A 23,982-nucleotide genomic window follows, 5' to 3' on the forward strand; every position below is an offset into this window, starting at 1 on the left:
GAGCCGCAACAAAAAAAAAACATCAAACCAAAAGTACGAATTTATTCACTCACTGTGAAGTGTAGGCTATCGAATTGGTGCTGCGTGGTGATACTGTGAGTTTCCACCTGGGCTGCAAAATGTTTGAAATTTGTCTTATATCATATCAATGCAGTTTGAGGTCGGAGCATAGTTCCTTCAAGAAGTGGTTTGTGAAAACTGAAACGTGTTTTAACTGTAGCCTACAATTTTCATTGAATAAAATGACTCACAACAGTAGCCTACAGTATGTTGTGTTGAAAATAGACAGCAAGATGGAGAAAATGCATGTGTAATTCATTAACGAGCCACATTCAAAGACTCAAAGAGCCGCAATTTGGCCAAAGCTAAATTACAACCAAAGAATTGAACTTGACTGTCAACAAAACAAAATGTAAACAAGTGCAAAGTACAGTAGCTTTCACGTTGATAAAGCAAAATCGGTTTTCTCAAAACAATATTCAGGCAAAGGTATAGAAGGGAACAATGGCCTTTTCTACCACTCTAAGTAAAGGCTTGAAAATGCAATCAAAAGGAGAGACACATCATCTCCAGCGTTACCTGGATAATAATGACAGTCTAATCATGCTCAGTGGATCTGGAGTGCCTTTATGGGTATGTTTTTACAAGTCAGTTAATCAGGCACCTGGAATTCAAGTGGCTTATTTCCCTGCGTATATATGCTGTCAAGATGCTAACAAAGTTATCAGTCAATATCTGACTTCTTGCAAGTAAGGAAGTTGAACGAAGAGTGAAAATGAAATTGCTGTTAGTTCTCTTGGCCTGTGTTGCCGTAAGTAATTGCGTTCATTGTAAAGTATTTTACACCAAAAAAAGAAAGAAAATGATAGGCCTAATCGCATTCAGTATGACGACGTTTTCAACAGGGTTGCCTGTAAGTCAAGCCAATGCTGGTTGTATCCAAAAGGAACCTAACTTAGAAATACTTAATAGTTGGCTGTTGGCTTCCTTAATGGTCTTCAGTTATTGAAGTAAACCTATTCGTTGTATTGTGAAAACAGTTATAAAAAACAACCGGTAGGCCTAATAGGCCTAATAAAAAACAACCGATTTTGTTTCGGGTCAACTTAATGATATCAGAAAACAAATTGTGATAAATCTGCCTACGTTCAAACATCAAATGATAATAATTGTAATAAAAACAAAACTATGCTTCAAGGAAATCGGTTAATCTTTATCGAACATTACATAATATTTAATCATTTTGATAACTATCAAAAAGCTATGGCCATAGTCTAAATCAGTATTTCTCTATGCGCGTTTATTGCTTTTAGCCTACAGTTTTTAATTAAGCTAAGGCCTAATTATTTGAAAAATTTATCTTAGCTTATATTTGTTTTTGTCATTCCAGGTTGCTAATGCCGGCTTCTCCTACAGTTACTACTGTAACCACAACTTCTATGTTTATCCAAAAACATCATGCTACAGATACACCATCTACTTTCCCAGAACTTGGTGCTCTTCCAGCTACTACACTCCCATCTTGAAGGTTTATCCTGGTGAAGATTGCGGAAAGGAAGGATGGGAAGGTTAGGGTTAGAAGATTAGTCTATGCAAAGTATAATAAAGAAGCCATTTCATAACGAAGGATATGAAGATAGCCGCAACAACGTCATCACAATCTACACTGCGAATACAGATGTGGCACAACAGATAACAGCAATCAGCGAAGGGACATATAGTCATACAGTCAGCTGCTCCCTTTCTTTTTCCATGGCAGCTTCTTGCAAAGACAAAATTGCGTGCTCTGGAGCGTGTCGAACTGATGTCCTCTCAAGCTTCCTGTAGAGCTCTCGATACTCAACCACGCACCCGATAAGATTTTAACCATATTAATTCAAAACTCGCATTTAATGAAAGACGATTAAAAATTAATAATAACTGAAATTTAAATCATTTTTTTCATAACCCCTCGATAATAGCATTTCCGTACAGCATGTTCTTCAGGCCACAAAATGACATCGTGTCCCTTTTTCTTTCTTAGAAAAGCCTATCTCTGACGTCATTGCCGAAACTAGAAACCTGTTGAACGGAGCTCTTGCCAAGATGTCTACCTCTATGTACGCCAAGCGAGATGAATACGTCACTCAGCTGTGCGCTACTCACCAAGAATATAAGGACAACTACAAGAAATACATCACCAAGCATTACGCTTATCTTAAACAGTAAGTTTGTGGCAGTGCCGGTCTTAGGGTATTTCGGGCCCTGTGCGGAATATACTTTGCGGGCCCCAATGACAATGATCCAATTCAGTAGCGAAGCTGGTTATTTTGAAAGGGGAGGGGGGTGGTCTTACGGTCGGCGGCGAAACACCCTGTGGCGGGGGTGTGGGGGCCCTCCCATAGAAAATTTGAAAAATTGCTTTGAATTTGGGGCATTCTGAGAGCATGTTCAACAAAAATTTGGCTATGAATATTACTGTAAAATGGTGCTGTTCGGTGGCATAGCAAAAGGATAAGATCATGCTTTCCTCAGCATTTTTCGGAAATATAAAGCTATGTCTCTATGTTGATTTGGATGCACCCTATTTCGTCCCCTAAAAAATTCTTACCCCGATTCCGTACCCTGAAATCGGAGTAAGAAAATCAAATTTCGACCTAATTCGTCCCCTGAAAAGATCGAGAGAAATTTGAAATGTTTGCAGCAACTTCGATCAGCGACTTCGGCTCTGTTGTTTTTTTTCTCGATCTTTTCAGGGTACGAAATGTTCAGGGGACAAAATAGGTTGCACCCGTTAAGTCTCTATGTTTTCTTGTTGCTAATTCCTTTGTTAAATTTTTCCATTGGACATAACAAAATTACTGCATTTTCTGAGTAAATTGCGGGCCCTCTAATTTGCGGGCCCTGTGCGATCGCACGGTTTGCACACCCCAAAGACCGGCACTGGTTTGTGGTTGATTGGTAGACAGTAACTATCTACTGTAACGCATTGTAAAACATTATATAGTTTTTTGTTGTTAGGCCTATTTTTGTGTTAACAGTAGGCTGGTATCAGGCGCGGATCTAAGAGTTTTTTTTTGGGGGGGGGGCCAGAAAATTTGAAAATAAATTAAAAAGTAAGAAAAAGAAGGAACAGATATGAACAACCAGTGGCGTAGCCAGGAATTTGGGGGGTTTGACGGCGTGTTCGCCAAAGGCGACACCCAGCGGCGGGGGGTCTGGGGGGCATCCCCCAGAAATTTTTGAAAAATTACTTTGAATTTGGTGCATTCTGAGAGCATTTTCAACAAAAAATATGGGTATAAATATTCCTGTGAAATGGTTCTGTCCGGTGGCATAGCAAAAGGATAAGATCATGTTTTCTTCGGCATTTTTTTTCGGTAATAAAGCCAAGTCTCTATGTTTTGATGTTGCTAATTCCTGGCTGAGATGTTTGAATGTTTGGTATTGGCAAAACTCGCTTTTTTAATGCAGTTTCGCTTAAAATTAGGCAAACTTTGTTTTAGAGACATGGAAACTGAAAGCATCATTCTCAATATCGTGACGTCACACGCGTGCCAAAGGGGGGTTGTAAGTCCGCTGTGGGACTAATATCAGCTGTTTAGAAGCATATCAAACCATTCAACAATTTCTCACAAAATTTCGGGGGGGGAGGCGGGCCCCTTGGCCCCCCCATAAATCCGCGCCTGGCTGGTATGATCTTATCCATGCTCTACTCTCAAAGTGAGGAAAACAATTTGTATTTTTTTGTTAATTTCATTACCTTCAGGCCACATTCAACTTTATCATTTTAACACCGGGCTAGCACTCAGGGTTTTTCCGCAAGTTATTTTACAGTATAATTTGTAGCGCAAGGATGATGTGCAAACAATTGGCATCATTTATAAATCGTCTTAGCAACCAAAATAAAATGAAGTTTAGGAAGCTTAGAAAATTCAATATAAGCTTTAATTACATTGAACGACACACCACAATTGTACAAAAGCTTCAGCCATTTAACAATATCGCTCACACAGCAGTGTTTTCCAGTGTAAATATTAGGCTAAACACCTTCAATATCGTGGTGTAAAGTTCTGGGGTCGAGAGTAGGTCTGCCCTTGTACTGCATCAGAAAGATGCTATTTGCCAACACTACAGTACACCGAAAGGTTGCCTGATAGCAACCAGTTTTTGTTTGTTTTTCTATTCGACACTCAAACGTTACCCCATGATTGGCAAATGAAAGAAAAGAAATAAAAGTGGAAAATTCTACAAAAGATCATCGAAATGTGAAATAAAAAAAAAATTATTTTGTTGTCCACAATGTAACAAATTCAACTCATTTCAGATGCAACCCTACCATCAGCTACGAAAAGGAAATGCAAGAAAAGATCGCTGCCTACTTCAAGAAGCTTGATCAAATGAAGACCGATGTCGTTAGCAAGTACAATGCCGCAATTGCTGCTAAGATTACCTCAATCAAGGAATATCACGATAAGCTCATCAAATCGTAAGTGTCATAGATGGTTTTGTTTAAAATGATGCATTATTCTTTTATTAAACTTTATTTCTTCGAGGATATCGGTTAGCCTACTCGAGGCCCAGGACTGTTTTGGTGATGGCGGAGTTCTAGCCACTCATGGACTGTAGATTTTTTAAATTAGGCCTATACTCCAGAAATAGAAGGCTACTGACGTTAATTATTAGTTCATTTTGCACCACGTTACAATTATTAAGCTTTAAGGGAATGCCTATCATTGGCAATTTGGTAAAACACTGCCTCGTTGGTTGAAAAACTGCAAAGTTTACTAATCAAAAGAAAATAAGCTGCATTTTTACAGTAGCCTAAGGCAAAAACAAGGACGTGTCTTACAAGTCTGGTGGCAGGTTTCCGTTTTTTCAACAACCTTGTCTTCATATATCACGTCCACTCAATTCATTTCACCCCAGGTAGAGGTGTGTGGCTTTTTTGACAACCAGCCCATTCCGGAACTTGGACTAACACTGCGTGTCTAAAAAAGAGTGCTTTATCCGCTGCGCCATCTCACGGCAATATTTCAATCACTAATTGTTTGTGAACATACGTTTCTGTTTCAAGAGCTTTATTGATGCACACGGCAGATTTGCGCCATGGTTGCTTGGTCTTGCCAATTTTTAATTGCAATATCAAAGGTTATCATACACTGGATATTGTTAGAATCAGGGGAGGCGTGTTCTATTTATAGTATAAAACGCTTCTCTTTATGCTGAAGTCAAAAGTTTATTTTGAGTTACCGGTAGGCCACATGTAAATTCAGGATGTTGTTTACAATTTTAGAGCTACTGAATGTTTGGAAACTCGAATCAAAAAGATTGAAGAATACAAAAATACTGTTACTAAAAAAGCTCGAGACTATGTTGTTAAATTCACCCAGTACCATCTTGCCCTTCTCGAAAAGAAGAAAGAAATCTACACGGCTACCTTGACCCACATTTTCGGTACATATGTTCAACCATTTTTGTTTATTTGACATGACACGCATGAAATCGAAAACCAGACGACAATGCTTATCCTTATAGGTCATGCAAGACGGTAAACAAACCTAGTTTTTGCAGAAAGTACAGTATATCGCCTACATTTAATCTATGTTTGGACAACACTCTGTTAGCCTAATTGCGTAAGCCATAAAAGAGTTCAATTTTTTACTCCTGTTCTTTCCTGGCGACTGTTTAAAAGTGTGGCTTTGTTTATGTCATTAGGCTATCTACAATGTAGTTCTAGTTAAAAATACATTTGAAAAATCACAGATTGGTACTCCGACTTTTGGCTTGCCTTCAAAACCAACCTTGTCGTTGAACAATACTACCAAAAGGAACGAATGGAAGTGGAGAAACTTGTTCGTGTTTACACCTACAAGTTGGCAATTCATCAAAAGAAGCTTGTCCAATACTACACCTGCGCATACCGATGCTACATGTCCAATGCCAGTCTTAGATTCTACAAAAAGTCTTACTACGGACATTGGTAAGATTTGGAATATAACTTAATTACTTTATACGCTTGTAATGTTATTTATCATTGTGAAAATCATAAAGTAGCCTAATTAATTTGATGTTAAAGGTTGAACGGCGAGGGTAAAAAAGTACTAAAAGTGTTATTTTAACTATCTTCTCTCCTGGTAATGAAACTTATTAAAACTTATACTGTAAAAAATTTGCAATCAGTAGCAGATCGGCACTTGGTCACGTGATCCGCCAAAAACAGAAAAAAATGCATTTTGATCAATTCTGGCCAAACTTGAATGTTCCAAGGGTAATCCTTCAAACCCACCAGTTTCGAAGGTTTTTTTAGAGCTTGATTTTGCGGCCCTCTCCAACTTTTTATAGATCCGTTACAGCTTGCGATATCGTATCTGTCATTTATTTATGAATTTTATCTAATTTAGTGAAGGCTAATTTACTCCGAACGACATAAAATGTCAACCCGAACGTCCATCATCATAATTCAGTCAAAAGGTTGCTCATGCCTGCCATATCTGATTAATCGGTTTCATAGCAAGAGTCATTGTCCCAAAATATAACTATTTTACGTCACAATTGCCAAACACAAGCAACACATTTTTATTGTTTTAGCCGAAGCCTCGGAAGCTGGTTCCAATACAAGACCAACTATTGTGTCACCCAATACATCATCAGACCTTACCAATACAAGATCAACTATGTTGTTTACAAGAATTTGAGAACTTGTGACGTTGGTAAGTTACGTTTTTGAATCGGCTCCGAAATAATGTAGGCTAATTTGTAGCCATCATGTTGAAGGGAGTTTTCAATAGCCTACCTTTGCAAAGATTTCAACTGTCTAACTAGGTCATGTTTATTTTTATAATTAAGCTACAGCGTATGTCAGTGAGTCGTAATCTCTTTAACCCGGGGAGCCCTATTCCTAAAGATCTTGACTTAGAAGTTCCTCGTCTGTCGATCATACAAAATAATGCCGGAAGAATAAACAAATATTATTCTTTCAAGCAATGTCAAGCGGAGTGCGCGCTTGAGCAACGTATTCCAACGACTGCTCTTCATTCAGTGGCACTTAGTAGTTAGAATAGTTTACACCCAACAGCACTTCAACAATCGGTTGAAACTTCACTCTGTCAATTTTGGTGACCGGGCTTTCGTCAGTGATTCAATTCTTTTAAAGTGTGCGAAACTGCCAGGATCAATCTCTTAAAGGAGCTTCTCAGTTAGAGGACAAAGAATTAAACGATCAAGGGCCGGTTTAATACCTTCTTAAAATTCTGTTTAATGCAGATGCTGGTTCCAAGCAGCTTGCCAAGACTGTTGCTGACATGAGAAGCAAAATGGAAGAAGCTCTTAAGGAGCATACCGCACAATTCTACACCTGGAAGAACAAGTGGATTGGTTATTTCGTCCAATACAAGACCAAGTACGCTCAATACGTGAAGGAAAGACACACCTGGTGGTTGGAACAAGTCAAGAACCGGTACCTCTCTTGGTAAGACAACATTCGACATGATTTGAATTTTCAAATGTCTTAAAACGTCTCCGGTAGACCTGTTGATTTTTCTTCCTGGTTGAAGTTTAGTCTGTACAGAAACTTGGCAAGTTAGCTAGGCCACTGAATGATCTTTCATTCAACATCTGCTGGATTGAATAAATAAATCTGCGTATTCAAACTTCTATGAACCCCTGATTCAAACCTAGCTGTTAAACTAGAATATAAAAGCGTCAAAATCGATACCTACCTTTGTTTAGTCAAAATTAATTCTTAGTTAGAAACAACGGGTAGATGGACTTAAATGAATACAAATTCATCCAAACATAGCCTATGCTTGGATAATACATTTTACAATATCATCAACACACGACTGACTGCAGTAACTTAACAAAAAAACATACAAATAACTGTAAATAGTGTTTCTTCAGTTGTATGTTGTACTTGTATGTATGTTGTACTCGGCAGCCGTGGCCGAGTGGTTAGCGCGTTGGGCTCGCAGTCGAAAGCCTGCATGTTCGACTCCAGCCACCCGCACTTGCTGTTGTTTCTCTGGGCAAGAAACTTTACGATAATTGCCTCTACCCAGTGATCGATTTCGAGTAATGGGTAGTACCAAATTTACGTCATAAGTAGAGTAGACAACCGGAAACAGACATTGCCGTCGGCTGCAGCGTGGGTCAGGTGTATGTCGGTCAGGTGTAATGCATAGCGCTCAAGTCCGCTTTCCCGCAATGCAGGATAAAGATAAACAAACAAACAAACTTGGCTATCACTACCATTATTTACAACTGTTATTTGTTTGTTTAGATGCATTAGGTATTTCCTGAAGAGGGCAAAGAGTTCATGCGAAAAACGTTTGAGTTTAGTAGGCTATATTATTATTTTATTAGTGTATTGTATTTGTTTTGAATAATGCTATTCAATCCCATTAAGTTACTGCTGTCAGTCATCTGTTGATGATATTGTAAAATTTCTTCTCTCCCAAAGCTATAGGCTACTATTCTGAGAATATAGTGGAAAAACACATGAATTGTTGTAGACTGCGTGGGAATTGTTACATAAAGTGTTGAATACCCTGTTTGTTATACCCAAGCAAACATATTAAAATCTTTCCAGCAACCGAGGTGCTCCTCTTACCCCTGCCCAACTTGCTGAACTTGCCAAGCTCAAGCGCGAACTCGAAGCTAAAGCTACTGAAGCTTGCAACACATACTATGTCAAGCTTAACGAACAGATTGACGCTTGCGTTACCAAACACGCACAAGACCAAGCCAACTATAGAAAGATGGTTGAAGATCTTATCAAAAAGATTGAAGCTCAATTCAAGGTTTGCAATGATAAGAGAACAGCTGCCATTGCCGCATACAAAAAGAAGCTCGAAGATTCAGCTAAGGCAAAGAGAACTTCCACCGCCAAACAAATGGCTGATGTAGGTCAAGTTTTATTTATTTTTTGTATTGCTACTTTTTTGACAAAGAATTGTATTTTTACGAATTCTAACATGCTTTGCTGTGGTTTTACGAGCCTGCGTTGTGAAGACGCTTACGCAACGCTCGAAGAGAGGTGGGTTTGACACCTTTGGAGAGCAAGCGAAAAGACGAAATTGGGAGCAGTTGACTCGACCACTTTAAAGTCTCTTGTGCTTTAACTGTTAAACGGAGGCAAGATAAAAGAACTGTCATTTTAATTATGTCGATCGCATAGTCGAGTGGTGAGAGCGCTGGAACGGCAATCGAAAGGGCGCCAGTTCGACACCGCTCATGAGCATGCAGTGTCGTTGGCAGGACACTTGAAGGCATGCCTGAAGATGGACAAGAAGATTGGCTTCCTTGCCCTCTCGTCCACTTATCTAAAAACCACATGGTGTAAGCCTGGATACGACAAACAAAATTTTTTTTTTAACTATGCTGAAATAGTAAGTTTCCTAATTACACATGTCCTCTTCTCATTTTGCAGACCAAAAACGCACATTTGGAGAAATATTATGCCATGCTAAAGCATTTCCATGGCGAGAAATACAACACTGGCATGGTCTCTTATATGACCAGCTGCTACCTTAACAATCTTGTGAGTCGATGTAACTCCATTCTGGACGAGCAAGATGCTTACTGGGCAAAGATGATTCCTCTTCTTGTGCAGCATTACGCTTGTGGTTATTCTTGCCGAGTGTACGCTTGCAGAATGCCAACATACAGCTGTGGCACTTACTTCAGCTGGCGATACACATTGCCTTCCTGCTCTTCATATGCCTACAAGTATTCTTACTACAGGTAAGAGTTTATTAAACTGGAGAGTCATGAAAGTTAAACTTGAAAATGAAATTCAGCTTTATGAAGCGCATTTTCGTGGAATAACATGTTTTTTTTCTTCTTCTAGAGTTTACTAAAAGGAATTTCTGCGAGTGAAAGAAGAAAATTGTTCCGAGAAAACTCAACTTGAAATGTCTTGTTAATTATAAAAATTGGTGGTAAACACAAATTTCATCTTCGTCAATACAATAATGGAACAATAACAAAGCAGTGTTCAGTGGCAGCCAAAAGCTTCACGGAATAATAAAAAGTTTATTAACTTTGTCAGCAGAACGTAGATTAGGTCCGTTCGGAAAATGACGTCAACATCAAAGTGTAAATCTGTGCATGAGACTACTCAGAACGAATATTGATCAGAGGTTTAGCAAAACGTTTCTCACAGAAGCTTAAGATCCTTATATAAATTGTTTCTTCTCCTAGGAAGACAGACGTTCAACCTTTCATGGCACACAAATCACTTGTATACAAAAATTATTGAATAGTAAATATTTACTATTCAAGCGTAGTTAGAAAAGTATCCACAGCTGCAAGAAATAAGCTCATATCCAGCCAGATATTCATCGCTTCAGATATACATCGAATCAACGTTAACGAGGACTAGCTTGGTTGCTAGTTTTTTTTTTCAAGTATAATTTTCAATTTTTTTTTTACATTTCAACTCAATTAAAAACCGTAAAGATGAAATACAATGAAGTTAGATACTCGAGTTTATGAGTTGCTTCGCGTAAACATGAGTTTTAGCACACATTCATAAATCCCTAATACAAGAACAGATGACATTCATTCCAGTGAACCCCGTTTATTTATACGTATACTGCAGATATTCTATTGATAACAAAGCAAAAAAGAGGTATAGGCAAAGCTCTTTCGAAATTGTAACTCTAAACTCGTGACATGACACCACGTTGCTAATATTGACCTAAATCATCATGCTCAAATGCGGTTGGTTGTTCTTTAGATGCACCCTAGCCGTTCCGGGAGCCGCAGATAATATTAGAGAAACAATCTTTAACAATCCACATCACAACACATCATATGTAGCATTGTCCTGGCAGTCAATAAAATTTATTTCTCCAATCGAATGTCACATCTGCGTTTTCTTGCAGTATACGCTTATCTAATGTAAGGATACGGCACCAGTCTCAACACATGATTGCTTACAGCAACAGTTTAATATATAATTGTAGAGTCATGTCGCAGTTGGTAACAGGGCTGAAGGTATTTGGGACATAGCGACAAGACAATGATTTATTTGTTGCATTAAAAGTTATACTGCAGTTAATTACATGAACATTGATTGAGTGAATGATTTGGCACGAGATGAATAGAACGAAGCAAGTCATTTGGAAAGTATCGAGATAAAAAGTAATTGACAAACTTTCACTTGAACAAACAACAGAACAAACTTAGCGGAACATTTTATAAACGACGCTAGATGACACACTGGCACTATTACGGAGTATGCGATTTACAAATTATAAATTTCAAAATGGCTTAAAATTGTGACAACTGACAAAAATCGACTTCAAGTAAAACCAGAAGCCCGGTTTCGATGAAAAAGGCAACCGTGTTTACAATCAAGAGTTTCTGTCACAAAAGCAACTAACAGCCGCGCTGCTCAACAAAAATAAAATTGTTACTGTTTCAAACTAGAAGTTTTCCAGCCAAGTATTTAACAAAGCGTTTCCGGTAACGAAAAACATGATTAAAGCTGGAAAACTACAGCAGGAAATTCACATTGTCACATGAACGACAACTAGAGGATGTGAAACCTAAATAGCGAATATGAAAACGGGAATCGGAATACACTGTGCTCTGCATACGCCTATAGTCAAGGAGCAGTGATTACAAAAATGTAAAAAACTGCTGCAACTATGTTTTACAATGGAAAACAACAAAAAGCTAGGCCAGGAAAAAAGGGAGTCCATCTCCGCAAGAGGAGCCATCTCTTCAGGAGGAGTTAAAGTAAAATCAGTAAAAATTTGAATATTCCTACATTTTCGCATACAATTCTATATTAGATAGAGGACGGCACTTACAGACGTGAACGCCATTTCAATAAATCTCGCAAAGAAAAAAATCTTGAAATGGCCTACGAACATAGATGGCCCACACACCGTGCATGAGCCTTCAGAACAGAAGTCGATTGCACACAAACATGTACTTGGACCTCATATTTGCCAAAATTGTTCTTTCAAGTATTTTATTCAATTGTCTCAGTATTATATTTAAGTGTTTTTTTTTATAACGAGGAGCGTTATTATACCAAAAATAGCATTTTATTGAGCAAGATGTAAACACAATTTATTAGTTCAATTAAGGAACAAGTTAGTTTATCAACCATCAATATGCTAACATTTAGACTGCAAGACAAAAAAGCACTTACGCTGAAACAATTAAACACTAAAACCAATTGCAGTAACATTTTAGTATTAGTATAAATATTAGGCGTATGTAGAAACCAAGTGCACTTTCATCTGCAATCTACTTCAGCCTTCAATTTTGAAGGCTTGAGTACAAAATTGGGACATGCAAAAAACGAGTAAACATATTTAGCAAGTGTCAATAAGGTGCAAGTGAGCCATTCCTTTTGATGTGTATTTTAAAGCGCAGGAATATTGTGTTTTTTTTAACATTTTTTTTATGTCTGAAGTGACACAATTATCATTTCTGTAGGGTGGCAATTGGCTAGTAGATCGTATGATCCTTTCGTTGTCTCCCTGTCAGCATGGAAACTTGTGCCACTTTTGTAGTGTATAGGCAACTTGCATATTTCAACCATGGCAAAGAAATCATTGATTGTATTTATCCCAAAGGGAATGTTACGTCACAAAAACATCATAAATCACGTCATATCTTTATCATAAATCAGGTCATATCTTCTTGCGATATTTCACGAGCGAACGTTTAAACAAACAGATGGAAGCAGTGGTTGTCAGCATATGCGTAACAGTACATATCAGTGATTTCAACCTGAAAGAACCAACAGATGTTTTGAGTGAAACGGGAGCTCATATGAAATGAGTTTACAACACAATACTTTGGAACTTTTGTTTAACTGCAGAGGTATACGCAAATCTTGCATTAGAACATGATACTCTCTCTGTATTCAAGGGATATTTATATGACAGAAGTCCATTAAGAATGGCTACTAAGAGATACCGCCGTAATTTTGACATTTCGTGGAGTGTTGCTAACCGTTTGACGAAAATATTTTATATTTTTAAGTCGTTTGCTGGCTCCTCCAGGTCACGTTAAAAATTATGGTTTTGCAAGGGATAGAAATTTTTGCATGAATATCTTCGCTTACGGAAACTTCGCTCTAGCAGTCTCGGTGACAGGGCCCGTATCAGCGGTTCAAAGCCTCAACAAGTATGTGAAACTGGCAGAATTAAGCCTTTAAAGACGATTTCCCAGTCCGGGTATGAAGATTCTCATAATCAACCAACCAAACGTGCTTTTTACAAAGCTTCTTCAGACAGCTAGCAACAATTTGCAAAATGTTACAAATTAGTTGGTGTCTCCTAGAAACAATTCCACGTAATAAGGCACAAAATATAAGAAAACGGGTAAAAGTTGACTTTTAACAAAGTTTATGGTTTATGAAATAATATGTAAGCAAATAGTGTAGTAAGAAAGTTTAAAATTTGCAGAGTTAAAAACAACTGTTGATTAAAAACAATACAAACAACATACCATTGTCAAATGCATGAGGTTGGCATTTTAATTTGCAACCTTTCTTTCACAAAAAGGCAAGCGCAAGAATAAATGACCTATCGTTCTAACGTTACAACACGTTGGTTAGATGCATTCGGCAAATGAAAAGTTTTAGCTTTACACTTGAAATTGAACGTACTATATTTTTTATATGCAACAAGAGTATGTGTAGCGGTGGCTTTCATGACACACTAGAGCAGGGTAAGTGGGGGGCTCCCATTTGTTGTAGAACTTTATCCAGCCACTGCAAGGGTCCGTTCAAGTGTATCTCTATCCAGCAAGGGGTGGAGGTGACATGCTGCCTGCGGTACTCGGCCCCCCAGCCTTTAACAAAGCTCATACGAATGGTGCACATACGAGTGAGCTGGTAGACGGCCACAAAGCCCTGGCCGACCGACTGAGAGAGCAAGGCGGCGAATTCCTGAAAGCGAAAAAAACGTTGTGAAGTTAAGAAAATGAGTTTCCAGAACTAGTGATTTCGTCTCTCGTCACTAATCCACTGCAACAAAAACATGCCAGTCATACAAATCAATCGTTTTCTACACTGATTAATTAACATCTGCAGACGTTAACAACGTAAAAACGGTTGCTCTGCTGCCTGAGTACGTACACGAGCAAAAGCGAACAAGGAAAGGTGGTAATGGTAAAATATAAAACAGTTTTACAATAATCAGCAAGCTGAACGCTTTATTATTTTAGTTGTGATAGGTTTAAAGTCAACATTGAAATATTGTAGAGCTAGGACAAGACGTAAACTAATGAACAACAGTGGATTGTGTTTTCTATCTCTCGATCATATCGAGTGACAGTCAGTTTGAACCAGACCTGCACAACTCAAAATGGAGCAAAACTATAACAAGAAAAATTATATTTTGCGGACCGCATAGAAACGTCGTTGCAACGTTTTTACAAAGTGAATATCGGATAACAGATAGCATGTAGATTTTAAACTAACTATTAGTATTAATACCACAAAAAAATGTTTAATGCTAAGCAAAAATGCCTAGCCGAGCGAATTACATCAAATGCAGTTACTATTCATTAAAAACCTTAACAGGCTGTTTTACCCTGATTGAGATTATCACAAGGTTCTTATTCAAACAGAAAATGATATTTGAAAAGACAAGATACTAATGTACTGACCAAATAATCCTATGACAGTTCATCGAAAGAAGATGTTTACCGAAACTATATTTGGTGCAAATTCTACCGAGAACTGCATACAACTCCCCTTTTTAATTGCAGGATTTTTCGATAAAACCAGGATCTTTTTAATAAAACGCCTGCAGACCTTGAACCAATGTAAAAATGATGAGTTTTGCTGTCTGTGCGTGGGTTCAAGTAAACGGTCCAGGGAGTCTAGATTTAACTCATTAGAACTTTACTAACAAAAAACTGCCATTTTAAAAAAAGCACTAAAGTATTTAATAATTCTGCAAAGGAAACACGGTATTCTAAAGCCGAAACTTTTATAAACCAGTTGCTGGAATTGCAAGTTTTGATCACTTGGTGGAGTTAGTGCCGTTCTGCAGTTGAAACGTCAATTGTTGATTTTATTTATTGAAAAGTATTAAAAATATCAGCGCACACTACCAAACTCGTAACGTAAACATTCAATTTAAATTATATTAGAACTGTATTTCGTTTGTTGCATTTAACTCACATGTCAGCCAAAGTGTACCGACCCCATCCCCCAATGATTACATTTCAGGTCACAAATTACTTCTTTTTTCTACATTGATTCAACGTCCGCAGACGTAAAAGGGTCTTATTTGCGGCATGGAACAGCTGTGTATAAAATGGCAAACACGCATCAAATGGGAACATTGGAACAACAACTTCGCATCTCGGCAAACGACACTTAATAACAATATGAAGTGTCTTGTTTGCTTTAAACAACAAGGACCATTTTATAAGTGAAACAATCACAAAGAGATTTGCAATTCTCTGTGAGTGTGAAGTTAAAATGTTATGGCCTCAGTTTTAGCGTGAATCTATGGCGATTTTTACTCATCTTTCAAGATATTAAAATGTTAATAAGAAATGTTTAAATTCATCGAACAGTTTAGTATTTAATCAATCATGAAATCTGCTACGAGGAAAAGCTTTTTTGTTAATCGCATGTCGACGACAATTTGGTGTTGAATGACAGCCAGGAATATAATATGATGGCATGCCACGATGCTTCATATTTTGACAGAAATCAGCAGGCCAAGTTGGCAGCAAGCCAGACCCAGTAATTAAATTAGTTCTTTTTTACATTGATTCGACGTCTATAGATTAGAAATAATGTAAAAAAAAGAACTGATTTGCTGTCTGGGGACAACAATGATCACCAGACATCAAAATCCGTCATTTTTACGTTGATTCAACGTCTGCAGACGTTACGTTAATCAATGTAAAATGACCGATTTTGCTGTGTGAATAACAGCATAACAGAGTAAGTTGATACCCGATTCCACTGGGCTGTGAAGCTCAATAGAAGGTGGGAAAGTATTTGCTGTTTCATTCAAATCTGAATTAACAAGAGTATTCGATCCACTAAGTTACCACAGCAAGTGGAACGTTTTTTGAATAAGCATTTGTTGTCTGGCTTTTTTATTTGAAGATATCAGCTAAGCCGGCAAAAGTAGTGAAAATTAATCTACCATTTCACAAAACTTAGTGGTAAGATGGTAAGAGTTGCACAAAATAACTATTAAAAGACTTTGTTTTCGGTTAATCATTACATTCAAGTCATTTCCTTTATACATAAACCAGAAAAAAGTGAAATGCTATGGATAGAGGTTCTCAAGAAAAAAAAATACAATTGTAGAAATTGCAATCAAAAATGACTCATCCACATTCAAAGATTTTGAATGTGAAGGATATAGACATATTATATATAAGAAAAGCATCACCTGATTATTGAAGATTTTCAAATGGCACCCGGAAGGTATTTTCACCACAGTAGCTGGGTGCCAGCCGTATCTCCTGTTGCAATTCGGGCTTTGGACAAATATGGCGCTGTCGCTCAAGCATTCGGCGAATACTTCCCCAGCAATATAGTATAGTCGTACCCCTGCCAAGCAAAGAAGAATTCGATACAACATGTGACATAAAGAAACTATTTTTGGCCGAATAGAACGCGGGAAAACACGTAATACTTATTTTGATAATATGTGATAGATCAAAATGGCGAATTTTAATATTGAATTTTCGTGAAATTGTTTCCAATAAAAATACTAAAGTTGGCCTATGGTCCTATATACAATCGCATTAAAAGTCGTAAGTGCGCTTCACACAAAAAACAATAAAGATTTTTTTTTTAAATTGCAGCGTTGTAGCGTCCATGAACCGAGCGAGGCAGAAAAAGAACATTAGCCTTTCGATTCCGAAGTATTTGCCACTTTGAAGTACGAACGAGATGTCGTAAATAGAACATGCATGGCGATTGTAAACACGCCACGAAGCTTAATTCGTGTTATTAAATATCTTTATTTCTAAATGTTCTAATGTTCTAAATGAATTAGAATCATCTGACCATGTGATTGCCGCAGCAAAATTCATAGTTATGAAATAGTGTAAAGGAAGCCTGTTTTTTTTTTCGCTGAGACTTTTCGGTCATTTGTCCGAAATGACTTGAAAAACTTCGGTCATTTTTTTCTGATGAAATATTTCCTTTCAAGTAGCTGATACAAACCAAAATTTGCACTTCCTGACTAGCTACAACATTAAGTTTCGCAGAGAAACGTTGTCGTGTTTTATCTGAGAAAAGTTAGAACAAACAAACGTTTCTTCAAACATTTTGACCAAATTGACTATATTTTTTTGGACATTTTGCTAAAAAATATCTGCATGAAAATCACATGAAAAATACCGAATTAGTTTTGTGCAAAATTTTAACTATGAATGTTGTTCAAACGTAAATTCCATTCAATCAAAATTAATGTTGATGCAATAAAATTTTACATTGAAATCACACGAACCTTTCCCGACGTGTCTTCTAGTTATCTCAACATTCTGTGTTCTGTTGATATTTGACAATAACCCGAGACAGAAGCGCTCGGAATTTGACGGGTCAGTGAAGCCGTCCACCGTTAGTGAGAACTGAGAGGCGTTGAACAATTCACCTGGAACGAAAAGCGTTTTAGTCCTTTTAGCTGTTTTGCAAACTGCTGGCTTGACACTAGTACACAATTATATCGGACGCTCCGCCAACGCATTTCATGCAAACTTAACAACACAGTTGTCAGAATCAAAAAGGCAGAAACTACACAATGAGCAGAGCAACATTTTTACATTGAATAAACGTTTACAGACGTTCACTAAATTTCATTCCTAGCAGGACCGATCATTGTAGTCTAGGTCCGTAGTCAATAGAAAAATGTAAACAATTTTTAACTGTCAAAATTCAAAACTGCTGTATTAGATACATGTATTTTTATATTTTATTAAGTGTATTGGGAAAGCAAAATAATCATATTTACAAAATATTTTCAACATTCAGTACACAATAACAAACTAGTCAGGAAAAAGTTGCCGCAGTTACATCGTTTCAATATGTAACGATGTCGAAATAAAAAAATTCTGTTGACTGAAAAAGACATCACAACTACGTTGATGCCGTTCACACTTTCCGTAGCTCTGGGTACAACTTAAAGGATTTCAAAGATTTAAGAAAATGAGCAAAATCTGCGGGTCATTAACAATCTACCGATAATGACATTCTATAAATAAGTACCACGCAAGGAGATGGTTACGAGAGCGCTTTGAAAAGAACCGATTCATAAAATGTTCTTGTCAGAATATTTATGTCATATTTTTGTCAACTTCTACAGACTACACGTATCTTGAATTTTAAAAACAAAAATAGCAAAATCTATTCCTCCCGAATGATGACAAAAGCACAACAGAAACAAACCCCGTAGGCTTGTACATTACAAGCTATTTGCCGACCTTTGTACACTCTTTACGACTTTATCTGTTAACCCGATTTTCTATCACATTATTAACTTAGGCTACGAAACGACAAAAGCAATCATTCGGTAGCTCTAACCGGGAAACCAAACCTAAAATTTTACATACAAGGAGACTAAATCCAAACCAGAAGATTATTTGATTTAACAATTTTTGTGGGCTGCCTAAAACAGCGTCGTCAAGAAATGTTTTGAGCCGTTGCTTTACATCACATTATGACTTGAAAGTTTATGAAATCACACTACACCAATTTTGCATGCATAATATAATATTGAAACAACAAAAATAACTTTTTTACAATTTTTGCACACAAGTTGGTAGCAACTCATTTGACATGGCATCGGCATAAAGGTACCATCAGTCCATCACTACAAAGTAATTGCTTCATCATAGATACAGAATAGTTCGAATTGGAGACTTGAGCAGTGAGCACCCACCTATTCTCTGGTTCAGCTCGTAGTAAGATATAGAGCACCAGAAAGGTGGTTCGTGGTAAGCTACGGACTGAACTTCCTCGATGGTTGACTGCCCGGATGCTGCGTCTGCACAAAACAACTTCAAGCAAATCGCAAGAAAAGCAATTAAAAAACAAGTATACATGAAAAATGACTCGATACTTTCCAGATGTTACACTACAATGCACGTGCGTTAGGTTACTACGAGATAGCAAGCCATATTGGTTACGTAAGCAACAAGTATATAAGTATAACAAAAAAACATATCCTCTCATCCCTCCATGCTTGGAATCAAGTATGGGACCACCTTTAAGTAATAAGCTAATATAACGTGAAAAATAATTCGGCGAATGGCGCACACGCTAGTGTTTACTTCGTAGAAGGTGGTAGACTTTTAGGTACCAATTTAAGATACGCCTCATGAGTTGGACAAGTGATCTGATTCATCAACTGAATTTTTCAATAGCATGAAACAGATTCATTAGCAAGGTGTACGGTTTTGAGCGTCCTGGTAGAATAATACTGTTAAACGTAACACTGCGGTTTACATACTCACTCATGTGTTTCATTAAGGCAAAAAGCGTACTCCATTTCATACTTTGGAATACAGAAAACATCAACAACAGACTGGCGACAATTAGGCGCAAAACAGGGTCAAGTGAAAAAAAAACTGAACATCACAACCAATAAGTACGCGATTTCACCAGCTCGTGCGACAAAACGCAATTGAAATTATCAATAATATTTTTCATTATAGGCCTACTCTACGTATTTTCTACTTCGCAACGAATAAAAATTTATTAATTGTAGTAACTTCAAGTACCGGTCGACCTACCAGTGGTGCCGGAATAGACACTGCCTGGGTCAGATGATCCCGGACTGGACATACTCGACATGGGCTCGTTATACTCGCTGTCTTCGCTCATGTACCCGGGTGGGGGACTCTCTGGGACTGTGAAGTTGCCCGAAGGCTGCATGCCTGTAGAAAGAGGAACTTTTCGTTGATGTCAGCTAGAAATCTATTTCCTTTTTACATTGATTTATCGTAGACGGTAAACGTGATTTGCTAGCCAAGGTGTTAATTTGATTGTAAATTTTTTTATTCCGGTCTGAGAAAGTTTCTCCGAGAGCTTAATCCTGACAGTTTCGCATACTTGTAGAAATAGAGGCTTCAACCACTGAAGCAGGCCTGGACACCGAGATTGACAAAGTGAAGTTTCCGCTTGTTGTTGAAGTGTTTTTGTTGAGGGATTATTTGATCTACTAGGTGCCGCTGAATGGGAAGCAGCCCCAATGCGTTGCACAAGCGAACACCTCGACAATTGAACCAGCGATGCATGATCTTTGTACAAACATGATTGCAATGCAATAAACCACGTTCAAAACTTAAATTTCATTGAGTAATTTTCAATTTAAGGCTTCGTTCCTTTGTAGTCTCTTGGTATAAAGTAACATATATTCTGGTGGAGCAATGGAGCATCTTATTTAATAACGATGGCTTGAGTGGTCATAGTTGTCTTAAGAAAAGTAAATTGAAAAATTTATTACATTAAACTTTACACAGTTCAAAAATAAATTATAATTTGTCTCAAGGTGATGTCGTACTTGGTTCATAAGTAGCGTTCTCAGGCACGATGGACCAGTCGTCTAGTTGTGGAAACTCAGACGGAACAGGATCGGTTTGTCGTGGAACAAGGATAGGCGGAAGAGACGGAGTTTCCATCCTCGTGTAGTGATACGGATTCACACACACCTGGGTACACAAGTGTCGTTTGTATATATGATAAAACGTTTGCATTAAAGCAACTGTTTGTGACTACGATTTACAATGCGGGTACCCAGTACATTTGCCAGGTGCGAATGTCGAAATACAAAATATCCTTTTCCTACGCAAGAAGCAAAAGTATTTAGCTGAGACCAAAAAAAAAGAAATTACAGTGAAGTTGTAACTAAGTAGTTCAAGGAATCAGATCGCAGTTATCCCGTTGCCGTTGTGAATTCCATTCATTACAAAATAGCTTAATATCTCAACGCCGAAATATTTTAATTAAAAAACAATCTGTTTAACATTCCCAATTCAAACTTTGTTACTGGACTTTTTCATTAACAATCTTCCTTTGACCTTGATTGTTTAACATTGCTTACAAAACGCAAATATCTTTCGAGGCAAACAGTATGTACCTCTCAAAAAAGCCTCCTTTAAGAAGTGCATTCCAAACAGGGTAAATACAAAAACAAGTTGCGGTTTTTGCACTACTGCAACCTTGTCTGACGTTGAAATAGTGCAAAAAAAACAATTTATTCTGACTGGGTTTCTAGTTTCTCAATAATTTTAAAATGTCGAAAAACATATTTATTTATTGCTTAAGAATAAGTTGATGAAGAAACCTCAAACTGGGCCCAGACGACTAATCCAAAGAGGATCTCAAGTGTGTTCTGAAGAGTTTTTTTTTAAGCAAACAACTTTCATTTTCTAATTTTTTTATTGTAAAATACCGGCGTGGATGTTTCATCAGCTATTTGCTTAAATTTTAAAAGCCCCAGACGGAACGGATAATCCTCCTAAGCAATCAAAATACAAACTGATATCTATTTGCAAAGAGCAATAAAGCAATAAGAAAATCGCAAAGCATTGATGGATTGCTTAGGCCTAACGATACAATAGTTGATCGATGCAGCAATTCTCTAGAAAAGCATGTTCAGTTTTTGCATTTTATTACGCTCATGCACAACTGCAATCGTCATACGTGCATACGGTTGTGCAACGTCGTGCTGATGCAAATATAATTCTAACAAAGCCAGCTTACCTCATCTTTCTTGAGATGAAAAGCGTATTCACACTTGTCAACGGGACGAAGTTCGTGATGATTGCGTAGGTCAGGCCATCTCCACAGGCGGCAGTATAATACATGAGGTAGAGATTTTTTGTGAGAAACCTTTTAAAAACATGAAATATCGTCATAATGCATTAACGAATTTGTTATGAACTCTCTTTTTCTCCGAGTTTGCATTCGCAACCACGTGGGCAAGAATACTGAAAGATATACTTGTTTGGTTAAATTGTTTCCTATTCTAATTAATCTCACATGATGACAAAAAAATTAAAGTGCAGAAAAATATGAAGTGTTTCACAGGTCATGCATTTTAAACAAACGCGTGAAATCGATTTGCAAAACACAACTGATACATGAAAGAGATCTTTGAACATTATCTTGCTGGTCCTACCACCAACCTGTAATCTCCCATCCAAAGACCTGGGTATTTTGACACACTTTGTGTCGATTGATTGTTTGGTGACAGCTGTCTTCAAATCTTCTAAACCGCCAGATTTTTTAAGTTTTTTCACCAAACTTTTGATTGCTTTTTCAGCAAATTTTTCATCCTGAAAAATAGACAAAGTTTACCTTAGTATTGGTAGTATATAAATGATCATATTTTACGTAAAATTATATCATTGTGGACTGAGATTCAGATACTTTTATGTCTTGTCAAAATTTTGACAGATTTCACCAGACTGGTCAAAAGAATTGATCAGTTTTATGATTTTTAGCATCCCATATTGTAATGTGAATCTAGAGAACTCAAAACAAAACACTAGCTTTCATATCATCAACTGTAGAAAAACACCAATGCTAAACTCAAAAGTCAAAATCCAATCTAAAAGCTATTGAAAACTACACAGTTCTTGGTCTACAAAGCTGTAAACTTATTGGATGTGAAAATGTAACAATGTTGAGTAAGCCTATTGTCTCATAAAATTGTATAGTCTCTTAACCTTCGATACAAGTCCTGTGTGACCTAGTGGCTGGACACTTATTCAGCACAATGTCATTAGAAACTATATGCTTACAGTCTCACACTAGTATAACGTAGAACATAGAATTATTGTCATAAAACTGCAAACTTTTTTAAGTTGGAAGTAGCATATCAATAAAGGGTGATAGAAAGATGAAAGATTTCAAATTGCTTGCCATTTGAATTTCTTTTAAAACAAACTACAGAATCAACACACACCTCAACACAGGATCTTAAAAGTAACAAACACAAGTAATATTAAGATAGTGCTTTCAACAATAAAATAACACAAAGTTCAAGTACAGTACAGTGTAGCCTACTGTATATAGCAGAGCGGTGTGTTCAGACTCAGTGAAGCCCCATTTAAACAAAATCGTATCTTGATAGCAGCTATATCTGCTTTAAAAAAAATTTTTGCATTAACTTACACAAATAGACACTTTTAAATTCAATCATAAATTAATCAGCAACCATTAACTTTTTTGCAAAAGTTTCCAAAAATGCAATTTAACTTGGCTCTTTTACACACATTTCAGTCATACTGAAATCACCATTTGCCGAACAACATTTCAAATTTTTGAAGAAAAAAATTGAAACCCTATCACGTTGTGTGTTATATGTTACACTGCATTTTGTGTAGCTAACTTTCATTTTGACATGGAGAATATTCATTGCATTGATACAGCAAGAACAAAGCATGATCCATTGTCCAGTGTCCACTGTCCACACATAAAAATTTTAAATTTGCTTTTTGTGATCACACACTTTGTTTGTTTCATTGTTCAAATTGAGCGGCAATACCAGCCAGAATTTTGATAAAATACTTCATATCCTAAAATCTGTTCAATCCTCATGAACACTGTGTACAACTTAAATCAAAGTAAATCTTATCATTTGTTGTAACAAATGTCTCATGTAAAGTTTCAAATCTTTTCCATGACAAAAATAAAAACCAATCCAGTACCTGGGCACTCATATCTCCTCTCTTCCAGCCTAGTAAGTCCTTGACCACTGGGGGAGTAAACTGTAGCATTTCAAAGTCTGTGGAATGTGATTCAGCTACAAGGTAAAATCAAGCTAATAGAATTTTTGCACCTACAAGTATATTGCTCATTATTTATGACTAAGATACTTTGGTTTAAACAACCAGATGGTCACAGCAAACAGACAAAAACAATTTGAAACCAAATAAAAGTGGTCCAATTAAGCAGGTAGGCTCAGTGAAAATTGATCGATTAACTTTTTTCCAGCAACACAAATGAGAAAAAGTCTGTGATTTAGACATTGCGCTTTG

At 37.1% G+C, this 23,982-nt stretch overlaps 2 protein-coding genes across 2 annotated transcripts; one reads left to right on the forward strand and one right to left on the reverse strand.

Annotated features, from left to right (window-relative positions):
• Positions 1–718: 718 nt before the first annotated feature.
• On the forward strand, positions 719–9,969 carry LOC145767096 (uncharacterized). The gene is made up of 11 exons (XM_082578851.1): positions 719–811; positions 1,391–1,568; positions 2,024–2,204; positions 4,307–4,468; positions 5,276–5,436; positions 5,746–5,962; positions 6,571–6,692; positions 7,246–7,450; positions 8,570–8,882; positions 9,410–9,723; positions 9,830–9,969. Exons 1-11 carry the CDS (start codon positions 776–778, stop codon positions 9,837–9,839), a joined length of 1,899 nt encoding a protein of 632 aa, XP_082434977.1. The 5' UTR covers positions 719–775; the 3' UTR covers positions 9,840–9,969.
• Positions 9,963–23,785, reverse strand: LOC145767097 (SMAD family member 3-like). The gene is made up of 9 exons (XM_082578852.1): positions 23,653–23,785; positions 22,126–22,275; positions 21,701–21,829; positions 20,499–20,646; positions 19,729–19,872; positions 18,876–18,980; positions 17,448–17,591; positions 16,380–16,540; positions 9,963–13,900 (listed from the first exon to the last, which is right to left on the reverse strand). The coding sequence occupies exons 1-9, from the start codon at positions 23,719–23,721 to the stop codon at positions 13,661–13,663; spliced, it is 1,290 nt and encodes a 429-aa protein (XP_082434978.1). The 5' UTR covers positions 23,722–23,785; the 3' UTR covers positions 9,963–13,660.
• Between the last annotated feature and the right edge of the window lie 197 nt (positions 23,786–23,982).

The sequence above is a fragment of the Aplidium turbinatum genome, chromosome 3 (assembly GCF_918807975.1).
Source record: "Aplidium turbinatum chromosome 3, kaAplTurb1.1, whole genome shotgun sequence".
Classification (NCBI taxonomy): Eukaryota; Metazoa; Chordata; class Ascidiacea; order Aplousobranchia; family Polyclinidae; genus Aplidium; species Aplidium turbinatum.

Excerpts from the sequence above, each read along its gene's own strand:
- LOC145767096 (XM_082578851.1), top strand. The coding sequence starts at position 776 with ATGAAATTGCTGTTAGTTCTCTTGGCCTGTGTTGCC. Across the intron at positions 812-1,390 it reads TTCTCTTGGCCTGTGTTGCC|GTTGCTAATGCCGGCTTCTC; the intron begins GTAAGTAATTGC and ends TTGTCATTCCAG. Across the intron at positions 8,883-9,409 it reads CCGCCAAACAAATGGCTGAT|ACCAAAAACGCACATTTGGA; the intron begins GTAGGTCAAGTT and ends CTCATTTTGCAG.
- LOC145767097 (XM_082578852.1), bottom strand. The coding sequence starts at position 23,721 with ATGCTACAGTTTACTCCCCCAGTGGTCAAGGACTTACTAGGCTGGAAG. Across the intron at positions 18,981-19,728 it reads TGTCTATTCCGGCACCACTG|ACGCAGCATCCGGGCAGTCA; the intron begins GTAGGTCGACCG and ends TGTTTTGTGCAG. Across the intron at positions 13,901-16,379 it reads TGAAAATCTTCAATAATCAG|GAATTCGCCGCCTTGCTCTC; the intron begins GTGATGCTTTTC and ends TTTCGCTTTCAG.